The sequence below is a fragment of the Acomys russatus genome, chromosome 13, assembly GCF_903995435.1.
Source record: "Acomys russatus chromosome 13, mAcoRus1.1, whole genome shotgun sequence".
Classification (NCBI taxonomy): Eukaryota; Metazoa; Chordata; class Mammalia; order Rodentia; family Muridae; genus Acomys; species Acomys russatus.
Window position 1 is genome coordinate 64,995,990 of NC_067149.1, and position 13,202 is coordinate 65,009,191.

The 13,202-nt window shown below is 44.6% G+C and overlaps 1 protein-coding gene across 1 annotated transcript in view; it reads right to left on the reverse strand.

Moving 5' to 3' along the window:
- Positions 1 to 5,300: 5,300 nt before the first annotated feature.
- Positions 5,301 to 13,202, reverse strand: part of Abcc9 (ATP binding cassette subfamily C member 9) — a 100,445-nt gene continuing 92,543 nt past the window's right edge. The window contains exons 36-38 of the mRNA XM_051155545.1: positions 12,601 to 12,734; positions 9,666 to 9,728; positions 5,301 to 5,953 (exon numbers count right to left, since the gene is read on the reverse strand). Of these exons, the coding sequence (XP_051011502.1) occupies positions 5,816 to 5,953; positions 9,666 to 9,728; positions 12,601 to 12,734 (335 nt within the window). The 3' untranslated portion in view covers positions 5,301 to 5,815. The remainder of the gene's footprint in view (positions 5,954 to 9,665; positions 9,729 to 12,600; positions 12,735 to 13,202) is intronic.

The window sequence follows — 13,202 nt, forward strand, 5'->3', positions numbered from 1 at the left end:
GTTCTATTAATGTGTGAACTGATGTCATGTTACTCTTCTGTCCTTTTCCCCTCCAGTTTTATTCCTCTCATGTTGCTTGATATGAGATGGTACCAGACATTACAGAGGTTATATAATATTTAAGCCATAAATCATTATTTCATCTCAATGTTTTATTGGCAGGCATAGCTGAGCTTTATTAAAACACCATCTAAGCCAAGAATTCCTCATGAAATATTAGGCTTGCTAATTTTCCCCCTCCATTATTGGACAAAGGCCTAGTTGCCTTGTGTTCCCAATATAATATTTTATTACATTGACTACGTTGTAGAAGCTCAGTAAAGTGGGAGTGGAAAGGGACACTCCCATTATCACGCCAAGTCATCATGTTTCCTCCATCGCCTCTTTCCTTTGCGAAGGACACAGACATGCAATGTTTGGGTTAAAGGCTCGGCAGTTTTGAGCGTCTGGTTGAAGGTTGCTGGGTGAAATGGAGAATGTGTGTAAGATCCATGGGCTAGAAACCTTCACATGGCGAGTGAGTGCAGCCCCAGATGCCTGTTACTGCCTGCTTGAATGGTTGTGGAAAATGCCTCATGTAGACTGTGTGGCACAACGTCACTTCTACAGGAAAGTATCAGGAGGTCATTCCTTATGGCAGATTTTCCTTTTGATTTCTGGCTTTCAAAGAAAAACGTATCCTTCTTTGGGCTTTTCCTCCAGCCCTGGCAGAGGTAGATTGGGAGACATTGGAGCAAAAGTTTTTGTCAGCTAGCTTATTTGATCATTCCAAAGGCAGAACAGAAAAGATTTACCCTCTTAAACATCCCTTCCCCTAAAGAAGAAAGTAGTTATTGGCCAGTGCAGTGCATCAGTGGCCAGTGCAGTGCATCAGTGGCCAGGACAGTACATCAGTGGCCAGGGCAGTACATCAGTGACCATGACAGTGCATCAGTGGCCAATGCAGTGCATCAATGGCCAATGCAGTGCATCAGTGGCTGGGGCAGTGCATCAGTGGCCAGGGCAGTGCATCAGTGGCCAGGGCAGTATATCAGTGGCCAGGGCAGTGCATCAGTGGCCAGGGCAGTGCATCAGTGGCCAGGGCAGTGCATCAGTAGCCAGGGCAGTGCATCAGTGGCCATGACAGTGCATCAGTGGCCAGTGCAGTGCATCAGTGGCTGGGGCAGTGCATCAGTGGCCATGACAGTACATCAGTGGTCATGACAGTACATCAGTGGCCAGTGCAGTGCATCAGTGGCCAGGGCAGTGCATCAGTGGCCGGGGCAGTGCATCAGTGGCCATGACAGTACATCAGTGGCCATGACAGTGCATCAGTGGCCAGGGCAGTGCATCAGTGGCCAGGGCAGTGCATCAGTGGCCAGGGCAGTGCATCAGTGGCCAGGGCAGTGCATCAGTGGCCATGACAGTACATCAGTGGCCATGACAGTGCATCGGTGGCCAGTGCAGTACATCAGTGGCCAGTGCAGTGTATCAGTGGCCAGTGCAGTACATCAGTGGCCATGACAGTGCATCGGTGGCCAGTGCAGTGCATCAGTGGCCAGGGCAGTGCATCAGTGGCCAGGGCAGTGCATCAGTGGCTAGGACAGTGCATTAGTGGCTAGGACAGTGCATCAGTGGCTAGGAAAGTGCATCAGTGGCCAGGATGGTGCAATATCACCCAATACAGTACATCATTACCTTCTCAAAACTAATGTTTAAGATTTGGGTTTTTTTAGATAACTGCTTGTCATGTTACAGAGGTGGCTATCAGTCTGGGAGCTAGAGAACTTTGTGTCATCAAATCATTCCCAAAGGATGTGTGGAAGGTGAGAAAACATGAAAATTATCCACAAAGTCTATGTTCAAGGCCAAAGGCAGCAGAGAAGGCTAGGTAACAGTAAGAAAAGGAAAACTCAGAGACAGTGGAAAGGAGGAAGTGGCCTGTGCCCAGACTGACCTCTAGATACATCACAAGCCCCAATTTCCCCCATCCCTGTACTGACTGATAAGGCTCTCCTGACATTTGCTCTTTGAGGAACAGGATATTGGTGACTACAGTGTGAATGGTCAGTAGAAACTTGCTGCAGGCATATAACAAGAGGTGACTTAAATCCCATGTAGAAAACATATAGTGTGAAAATATCAACATATAAACATGAAGATACTTGGAGACCAAAATATGACAGTGGAGAAGAGAGTAACTATGACATTACCTTCCACACCTGCCATTCTGGGAAACTGGGAAAGAGCAGCAGCAACCCCCATCCCCACCCCCCAACCCACCCCCTCCCTAGGACAGGCACATGTGAGCATTGTTTACATCCAGAATGTATGTGGCATGGGAAGTCGACATTTGGAACTCAAGCTCAGCAGAATCACAAGCAAATGATCTGATAACTACCTCAGAAGGGGGAAGCACACATTGCATTCTCATGAAAACTATTCATGCTTAGAATTACCACTGCTGGCTAAATGACAAATTAAAGGAAAATGTTGCTGGGAGTCCTGCCTATCTTCTCAGATGAGAGTCAAAACAAGATTGCATCAGCAAGGAATTAAAACAATGCATCCCGTGACTCGGAGTAGGGTCTGAGTAATCCAGGGTAAAGTGACGTCAGTGACAAAGAGAAGCTAGTGTAGCCAGGCCAGGTGCTGCACACGTATAAACTCAGCACTCTGGAGGCTGAGGCCAGAGGCTTACTAGTGAGTTCAAGGACAGCCTTAGTTAAATACTGCGAGAGGAAGGTGGGAGGTGGGACAGGTTGAAGTGAGCTAATTCAAATTTGGCCCATTATAAGTCTCATCTGAGACACTTGCTAGAAACACATAACCTCTCTGCCTTGGTGAATTTGATCCAAGTGAAGCCTACTAATGCTTAATAAATCAATGGTGTCAATAACCAGCAGTTACCGAAGAAGAAAACGGAATTGGTGCACCCGTGTAGCCGGTGCTTCTTCTGCTAACAGGTGGCATGTAGACTTGGGTCAATATAGAATCTAGTCTTGTAAGCACAGCGTCCAAAGGCCGTTAGCAAATAAGTAACAAGGGGGAAATTAGAACACAGTCATATGAACCAGTCACTAAACCTTTAGAAACAATCTAGTCACAGAAACAGTTCAAGATGTTAAAAAACAAAAATGAAGAAGCAGCAGAAGGAGAAGATGAGGAAGAGGAAGAGGAGATGAGGAAGAGGAAGAGGAAGAAGGGGGAGAAAGAGGAAGAAGGGGGAGGAAGCAGCAGCAGCAACAGCAGCGGCAATAATAAGAGGGTCCCCTCAAGGAACCAGCCTGGCTCTGTTTATACAAGTGATGGTATGAGTGTGTGACTCTCGGAATCACGCAGGCAAGCAGGCCTGGTGCTGCCTGGCAAGTATGTTGATTTGTGTATCTATTGACTGGTTAACAGTGGGCTGTGTGGAAGAAAAGTCACTCTCCGTCATTGAGTAAACAAAAGGACTAATTTATTATGTCAGGCAAGCCAACATATTCTCATGTACTGTAGAGAGTAAACATACGGTGTATATAATAAACAAGTTCAATATTCGGAGAATAAATAGAATAAACATAATAAGGAGTAGCAAAGAACAGCTCACAGTTGCCCCTGTGTGGCTTAGCAGTAAAAAAAAAAAAAAAAAAAAAAAAGCAATGGCGATGTTGCCGTATTTATTTGGAGCTATGCACTTGTTTTAGTGTCAAAGGCACAAAGATGGACAAGATGTGGTCCTGATCAGAACGCCAGTCATTTAGAAAGATCTTGCCACACCTGTCTAGATCTAGGAGATCAGGAGAAAGAGTGGAGGATCACAGCCTGTGAGGAAAACTATCTTTACCTACACAGTGACACCAAAAGCCCTGTCATTTTACTAAGAAACCTTTTGCACTTATTTGTTTTTTTTGTTTTGTTTTGTTTTGTTTTGGTTTTTTTTTTAACAGAGAGTAAAGTTGATTTGTTTAGACAAATGTGAGATAAAACATGTGTAAAGTTGATTTGGCTAGACAAATGTAAGATTTAACTGTTATAATTACCTTACATTTTTACCTGTAGCAAAACCTTGTTTCTGTCATCACGGGCACGGGAGACACCAATGGAGTAACTCACAATTAACTGAGTGAGAGTGTCACCCATCTCAGTTCACTTGGCAGGTTTGTTTTGCAAATAATCAAATATTTACTCACCTTAGGTAAATAAAAGGTTCTAGGGAAGCAAAAGTCACTTGTGTACAGAGCAGTTTTACATCTGAAGGGGCTGCTTCTGTAAGTGAGCCTGTTTCTATGTGAGGAGGTGTCACTCGGTAACAAACATCACGGACACTCAGTCCCAACAGGACCTTTTAACACCAGTAGTGTTTCAGTTTGTTAGTCAAATTTTTACAAGGTATTTTTGAGGTTGAATTTATTGGCAATGGCTGTGATCTACTGGCATTCTGTAAATAACGCTCTTATTTTCTTCTAATAAAGTTTTAGATATGGGACAAAAGCTGGCGATTTAAGCTAAGTAATCTGAACCATGTTTGCCCATCTTTATGAACTTTGTTCTTACATGAGGGTTCTGCACGCGTGAAGGCAGCTTGATACACCTTGAAACACAAGAGTTATAAGTCTTTAAACAGAATAAACAACACAGTAAACTGAATACAGGGATGACGGGGATGGAGCATACATTTTCCTTCCCCATCCAATATGAGATTTGGGGACCTTCCAGTGTGTGAGGACCCTCACGTGGAATTCAGCAACGCTTGTATCAGATGAGTAAAGTTACCGGAACTGTGGTGGCTAAAATAACGTTCAGTACGCTTGACTTTGTAATTAGTTAGCAGTCAAATGAAGCACGACACTAACTTCACGCAGGCTTCTGGTGCGCTCTTTAAATTTGGAACAGGAAAATGGCCACGTGTGTGACGTCAATGCCCGTGGTTGAAATTTGCCGAGTAAGAAATAAAACCTCGCTACTTATGTAACTTCAGAGCATGAACTAGCTCTATCCTCCCATAGAAACATTTTGTGGGGAATTTCTGGTTCCTCTGAGGAATGTGCACTTGCCAGGATTAGCATAGAGCTAAGACATGGTGTGAATATATATATCTGAAGCCATTTTCCTGTATTCTTTTGAGCCCTGAATAATATATCATCTTCGGATTCAGAGTCCCTACCTGGCTGATAATGAAGCTTGGGAAGCTTAGCTGGACAGTCTCAGAAGGACTGAACCCAACTTGGACAGAGGAAAGTAGAAACAAGTGTAATGCTTTCAATATTCAATTGTTTTCATGATCCTCTTCTTGTAAGGTGTCGGCTTTATAAGGGAACCAAAGGTGTGAGAGCTTCTTGGTGACAGGAAATGATTTAAAAGGGGAAAAGTTTTTTTTAAATCAATATTAATAATGTTAAAAACAGAATATTCTATGGTAGATAATGAACTTGAGTATTTCACTGGAAAATGAATTTTCTTTTACTCTTTTTCATAAGCGGGCACCTCAACAGCAGGGCAAGGCTAATCTTCCAAGTAAGAGTGTGTGATATAGGTTACTGATTTCAGCTTCCGTGCTTCACTGTCGGTGACCAGACTTAACCCAAACTGACTTACCTCTGAATGTAGCTAGCTTGCTTTAACATAACCTGTTATTCTAACATGGCCAGTCACTAGAAAAATACCCTTGGTGACCCCACAAGAAGTGTATCTCAGAAAACTGTTAAACCAAAACAGGACACAGATCCCAACTTTGCGTACAGAAACCTGCTGGAGTTATGGTGCCGCCCTAGAAGGCCAAGGGGAGGGTCCTCGGCTGTGCTGACCGGAGGCATCTATCATCTAAGTTCATGTGCTCTCCTGTAGCTTCCTTTCACATGTCTGCGCGAACAAATGAGGCAAACACTCCATCTTCCTGGGCCAAGAGGCTTTCCGGGGTGTCATATTCCAAAATGTTTCCTCGCTTCATCACGATGACCAGGTCTGCAGTCAGAATGGTGTGAACCCGATGCTGCATGAATGGGAAAAACAGCAACATTCGTTAAAAATTTGAGCACACGAGCCAAAACAGCGAATAAGAAGATTTCGCAGCCGCGGCATGCACGGTTGCTTCTTTACTATGAATGTGCCAAGAAATGCCCTTTTCTTTTATTGATTTTTAAAAATCCATTTATATGCTTTTAAAACACAAACCAGAGTAGTGGTGTTTTGTTTTTCTGTCTTTGGTGCAGCTATTAGTGCCGTTACTTTGCTGAGACTTGACAACTGTGCACACTAAGTGTGTCTCAGGGAGCCATTGTGAGGCAGCTGGGTTGCGTTTCACTGTTGATTGCACTGACCTCATATGTGATCCCACTAAGTCCACGGATTAACAAACAATAAGAAGGACCCTGCGAGGCTGAGGCCTGGGAGTCCCACCTGGAGAAGTCCGTCCTGGCCTTCAACATTTGGATGCGTCATCCATGGGCATTTACCTGTAGTCTCTTGCTTGATGGAGAGCACCGTCACTCACTGCCCATGTGCACCCTGGGAAGCAGGGCTTTGGTGTTACGTATTAATAATAATAAAATAATAATAATAAAACTGCCGCTTATCAAGCCGTGTGTCGTATGTTAAGGGTACCACACACATGTACTTGTGACATCAAAATGTTCTTTAGTTGTGAGTTTCCACTTTCTCACCATTAGGACTCAGAGAGATAAGGGAAAAGAGAGAGATGACATAGATGATTAACAGCGGAATTATCACCCACGCCATTATTGAGACAGGTTTATAAGCCTCAGAGGGCAAAGTGCTCCTGTCCTGCCACTGAACCTGGCTAGCTTGGGTCAAGTTCACCACCCCAGTGAGGGTGATGTGTGTGAGCAGGCTCTCATGCCAGACCAACTCTCATTTTAGTGTCCTCACCTGTTGCCTGTGCAATCTTCATCAGCATCTGGCCTAAACATGGATGCTGCAGCTTGTGTGTGTGTGTGTGTGCATGTGTATAACATATATCCTCAATCTGCCCACTGTGTTAGCATTTTGATGTGTAACCAATGTAAAAAATCTTAGATTCCTTTTACATGCTTTGTCCTTGTTGTTTGAGATGCATGAATGTATTTTAGACTTGTAGTGACTCTCAAGTCCCACCAGCCAGTTTCAAGTTCTCACTAGTCACCCACAGCTATTTGTAGGAATTTGCTAAAAGTTGAGGGCAGTGTCAATCTCTGAGCAAAAATCAGAGCCACTTGCACCCCCATGCATTTGGAAGAAATACACATAGCAAATTGTTTTCTAACAATGCATTTTCTTTTCAGAAAAACATTATTTCTTCAATAACCAGATCAGAGGTGCTTTAAAAAAGAATTTGACTTTTATATCTCTGAAGACAGTTTTATGAACATTGCTATTATAGTCTAAAATAATGTTTACTAACGTAATAAAAACACTAAAAACTTTTGGCCAACAGAAATAAATACAGCTTGCATTTATTCCATTAAGTCGCATTATTCTTAGTTGTTGTAGAGAAAGTGTGGGGTCAGTCGTAATGGTGTTAACAAAAATTTCAAAATGCTCCAGTGAAGTTAATCCAGTTGAGAGTGAAGTATAAGGTGTTTCCATAAATAAGTACCAGAAGCTACTTTGGTATGTCATGACTCCTTTAGTGAGCGGTAAATGTGTATTTTTAAGTATGTTATACTGTTTCAGTGGTGCTTAAACAAGGAAACAGGAGAATTTTTTGGCAGAGACAGAAAATCTTCGTAGAGCTATAGATCATTCTGGAAGGAGTCTACAACAAGTGGGGCCTATTTTTGATGAGCCGCTTGTGAAGCATGGGCCTCTGCAGTGTGCCCTAGTGATACCTCATTCCTGTGAGCTTTAGGTAAGTGTGGGGCGTTGGGAGGTCAATGAACTTCACACAAAGTGTCTAGAACACTGGACAAAAGGTGTGTGTAGAGTGGAAATCAGGCAAGAGAACGCTACTTTTCATTTAAAGACACAAATTGGGTCAAGTCATCTTCATGCAAAAGACTCCTCAGGACTGCCCAACACCACTGTGGTGCTTCATGCAGAGCAGAGACTTGCTCTCCTGGGTTAGCAATGGCTCAACATTCCTCTCACCATCCCTCCCCCTCCCCTCCCCCTCCCTACACGCACCTCCCCTTCCCCCCCCCCACCATCTCAAGAGGAAGCAAGAAAAAATTGTTCTTTCCTCTAAATATCTCCCTGCAGTTTCTATTGAGACAATTCTTGAACTGTGTTCAAGAAGTGCTTTTCACGTCAGCTGGTTCTCTATAGCCTTTTAAATCATCTACCATGGTGAGAACAAATTTAGGAGGCTGTACGCCTTCAGAAGGGAAGAACCTCAGAGCTCATCAGAAAAAAATAGAGAAACCGTGGTTCCTTTGCCTGGGCCCCATAGAAATTCCTTTCCTGGAGTTGAGAAAGATGCACTTCGAAGAGTGGCCTTTCTCCCAAGAGTAGCAAGTGTTCTGCCACAGCTCAGGGTCCTCAGCACTTACGCTAAGGGATCACCAAAAAACCTTCGGGGCAGGTAACACACATGTCATTTTTAACGGTGACTAGAAAACAGCCTCAAATCAACTGGTCTAGGACAGAGGTGAACCTGGTTCCCTGGTTCTTGCTTCTTCTTCTTTGTTCTGTTTTGTTTTTTTGAGACAGGGTTTCTCTGTGTAGCTTTGGCTACCCTGGGCTCTCTTTGTAGACCAGGTTGGCCTTGAACTCACAGAGATCCACCTGCCTCTGCCTGCCCAAGTGCTGGGCTTACAGGCATGAGCTACCATGACCAGCTGGTTCTTGCTTCTTAAATGCTGTCTTTGAAAACATAAGATGTTTCTTTGTTAGTATCACATGAAGCAAGCACTTGGGTGAGCTGACTTGTGTAGTTAGACCCCACAGTTAGTTCCCCGCCCCCCAGCAGCCCCTTCAATGGAAGCCTTAGCTGTGCCTCACTCAGGGGTCGGCACAAGACAACTACCAGAGAAAGAGACACTTGGCGGAGCCGGTCATTCTGGTCTATTTGTTGGTCATCACCAAAGTAGAAAAGAGGCCATTCTTGTGTTCGAGCAAGTTCGGGCCCGTGTCACACTCCACTAAAATACCCTCAGAGAAGACTAAAACAAGGCCTGCGTCCACAATAGAAGAGACGCGGTGCTGGAGGGGAGAGAGAGGTAGAGAGAGGAGAGTCAGCAGGAGGGAAAACAGATGAGTGTGTCTCATCAAACAAAGTCTTCAGTGGGCTGCAACAAGAGCAAAGACCCAGCCAAATGCAAGGAGGAAGAGACAGAAAACTAATGCCCCTGTAAGCAAACACACTGACAGGGGACATGTGACACATTGGCCTGATTGCAACCGAATGTAGGGACATTAGCTTTCCCCGCTGTGAGGTATCTCATTATTATCTTCTATTTTAAAACAGATAAATAAATAGAAATAGAGAAATTATACATATATAATAGCTAAATTTGTAACAGAATTTAGAAACCTTCCTCCTTCAACCATCATGGTAGTGAAAATTAGCACACTTAGCATGTGGTCAGCTGGTGTCCTTACATTCTAGACCATGTCACTGAAAATATATAATATGGTATGTGTGTATATACATACATACATACATATATATACATATACATGATGTGAAACCTTTTTATATTTAAAGCTCATAGACCCTTGTAACCAAAGCTACAGAGGACTGAGGCAATCCTACGCATGTCACTTACAGCTATGGTCACGACTGTGCGGTCCGCAAAGGCTGTCATTACTACTTTCTGCAAAATGTTCTCCTGCCAAAAGAGAAAAGAAAAGTTTAAATCTTCCGGAGCCTACTTCCTATCTTCAAAATATTTTATACCCCAAGGTCAGCACTCCACTGTCCGGTTCCTTCTGAGCATGCTCACTCCATGTCCTCTGTGGAAGTTGGCAAGAAAATGGAGCTAGGAGAAGGCTGGGTTTTGGATTGTCTTCAAAAAGCAAGAAAAGTCAGTGGGTCATAAGCAGAAAGGCAACCATGTCTATGGAGAAGGAGACCTTACTTTTAAGAAAAGATTTATTTAGAACAATGTTATTCGTGTGTATGTGCTGAGTGAGTGTATGTGCTAGGTGTGTGAAGGCACCCACAGAAGCCAGAGAGGTCACCAAACTCCCGGGACCAGGAGTTATGGGACTGGCTCAGGTCCTGCGCTGGAGCAGAAAGTGCTGTAACTGTTGAGCATCTCTGCAGCCTGGAGTCCTTAAGGGACAGAGAGGGAGAATAACAGAATACAAGTGACTTGAAAACAGAAGGGAAGAGAAAAGCAAACAGTGGGAGGTGGGTAGGGAAGAGCTGGGGTGGGGAGGTGAATAAGAAAGGGACAAAGTCCAGTGGCATTTATGTATGAAAGTGTCATACTTTGTATGCTAACTGAAAAAGATAACTCAGCAGTCGATCTCATGGACAGATTTATCACCAGGAAACTCAAAGGAGAAACTGAACCACGTGAGCACAGAAGTGCTTGCTTTCACTAGACCACAAGTAGTCTATGATGTAAGCTAACTCGAACCTTCCCTGATGCTAACCTTTGACTTAGCAAACAAAGAGAACTAAAGTCCATGCCAAAATTTGGATTTTTGACCCATACAGAGTGTTCAAGAAACAATACATTTCTTCATATCACAAAATATGATTATCACCATATTTGAAAAGTGTTGCGGGGGGGGGGGGGTGAAGAGTCTGAGTCCCTCCTACAGGAAAATTCAGTTTCTACATATCTCAGTCAGGTTGACTGCTACCTTCTTGAGTCATATATTCCCCCATCCTCTCCTCTCAACTATGTGGAAGCAGTTGTCCTTGCAATGGGAGGTCAGTACTAATTTGAGGTACCTCCAACCATAGGCAATTTGTCATTTTATACAATGTGAGCTGTGAGGTGGTATAATTTGGTAATGTATTTTGATTAGTTTTAATAGGCACAAAAAGGTGAAGCCAGGCATGGCGGTGTGTGCCAGGCATGGTGGTGTGTGCCAGGCATGGCGGTGTGTGCCAGGCATGGCAGGTGTGTGCCAGGCATGGCGGTGTGTGCCAGGCATGGCGGTGTGTGCCAGGCATGGCGGTGTGTGCCAGGCATGGCGGTGTGTGCCAGGCATGGCGGTGTGTGCCAGGCATGGTGGTGTGTGCCAGGCATGGTGGTGTGTGCCTGTAATCCCCAGTGCTAAGAAGATGCAGGAGCATTGCAAGCTTGAGGTGAGCTTGGGCATGACAGCAAGTTTCAGGCCTCCCAGCCAGGATTATGCACTGGGACTCTGTCTTAGAAAGTCGGGGGGTAGGGTGCAAGGGAGAAGGAGGCAGTATGGCAGGGGCCTTTTCCTCTTTATCCTCCACTATGCTCACTGTTTCTCCATCTCAGTCAATTATAATGTCACATACTGCAAAATTGTTGACAGATTTTTTCAACATCCCCACTACAAAGAAGTGTGATAAATTGGTTGGTTAAAAATATGTTCATTTGCAGCCGGGTGTGGTGACACACACCTTTACTCCCAGCGTTCAGGGAAGCAGAGGCAGGCGGATCTTTGTAAATTCAAGACCAGCCTGGTCTACAAAGTGAGTCCAGGACGGCCAAGGCTACACAGAGAAACCCTGTCTCAACCCCCCCTAAAAGTTCATTTGCTTGATTGGCTCTTTCTACAATGTACAACATGATGATAACTTCGTATTGCTCTCCCTTTGTGTGTGTGTGAGTGTGTATATGTGTGTATATGTGTGAATGTGTATGTGTGTGTGTATTGTATATGTGTAAGTATGTGTATATGAGTGTGTGTATGTGTATATGTGTATGTGAGTGTGTGTATATTGTATGTGTACGTAAGTATGTGTATATGAGTGTGTGTGTGTGTGTGCGTGTGTATGTGTATGTGAGTGTATGTGTGTGTGTGAGTGTTATATGTCTGTGTGTGAGTGGTGTGTGTGAGTATGTGAGTGTGTGTGTGTGAGTGTGTGTGTGAGTGTTATATGTGTGTGCATGTGTGTATGTGTGAGTATGTGAGTATGTGTGTATTGTATGTGAGTGTGTATATGTGTGTGAGTATGTGAGTGTTATATGTGTATGTGTGTATGTGTGAGTGTTATGTGTGAGTGGTGTGTGTGTGTGTGTGTGTGTGTGTGTGTGTGTGTGTGTGTACTAAAACATTTTCCAGTAAGTAAGAAGACAAATAGGAAAGCAAAATCAAGGTGTCTGGTGCTCATTACTCATTCCCTTTCATTTCCTTTTAGAAGTCTGAATTCGTGTCAAGTGACAACGTGAAGGAGAGGTTAAGAGAGCAAGTGGCTTGTCCAAGGCCATGCTTAGCTAGTGTGCCGTAGGGCTTGAGAAGAGACAGAATGCCCCCCCCCCAACCAAATTCCACTTGTCTTTCTGCAGTATCACCCTGCTAATCTGTGCTCTCCCAGAGGAGGAGGGCTGAGTGTGTTTCCTGGTGACTTCCAGTACGACCGCACTTATCAAAAGTGAATCTTGGAAACAGAAATCCTTTTGGTTGACCAAGGACATTGTTGGCGGGGGGGGGGGGGGTCATTTGCAACAGTAGAGTTAAAGATCCAGCACCCAGCCAGAAGAGTGCACTTCCACTTTCAAGCACATTCCCAGCACCCTGGCTGTCCAAGCTGAGCTGTGAACTCACCGTGGCCATGTCGATGGAGGCCGTGGCCTCATCCATGATGAGGATGCTGCTCTTCCGCACAAAGGCCCTGGCCAAGCAGAACAGCTGCCTCTGCCCCACACTGAAGTTCTCCCCACCTTCAGTGACAGTGGCATCTGAGGCAAGAGAGCAAGAGACTCCTTTAGTAACAATTTGGGGAGGACAAGGTCAGAAAAGAAAACAGGGCTTGTGCCTGACTGGCATGGTGTGCTCTTGAAAAGAGGACCTCCCAGGAGGCCGAGTAAGGATGCTGCCGCCTCGTCTTATTTTTGTCAGTATGTGGAGAATTGTGTCCCACCAGCGAGTCTAGAAATTCTGCTTGACATTTGCAAGACCAGAAGACTTTGGGAATTGTTAAATGATTTAATCCAGTTCTCCCAGGAGTCTGTAAAATACACCTCCCTATGGCCGAGGGAAATCAGATGGCTTGTCAAGACCAAATGGCTTAGGTTGTGTGTAGTAGGGCTTCAGTCGACGAGGGCTGAGAGCTGGCTTAGCGGTTAAGAGCACTGGCTGCCCTTGCAGAAGACCTGCATTTTGTTCCCAGCACACACATGATGGCTCCCAACCTCCTGTAACTTGAT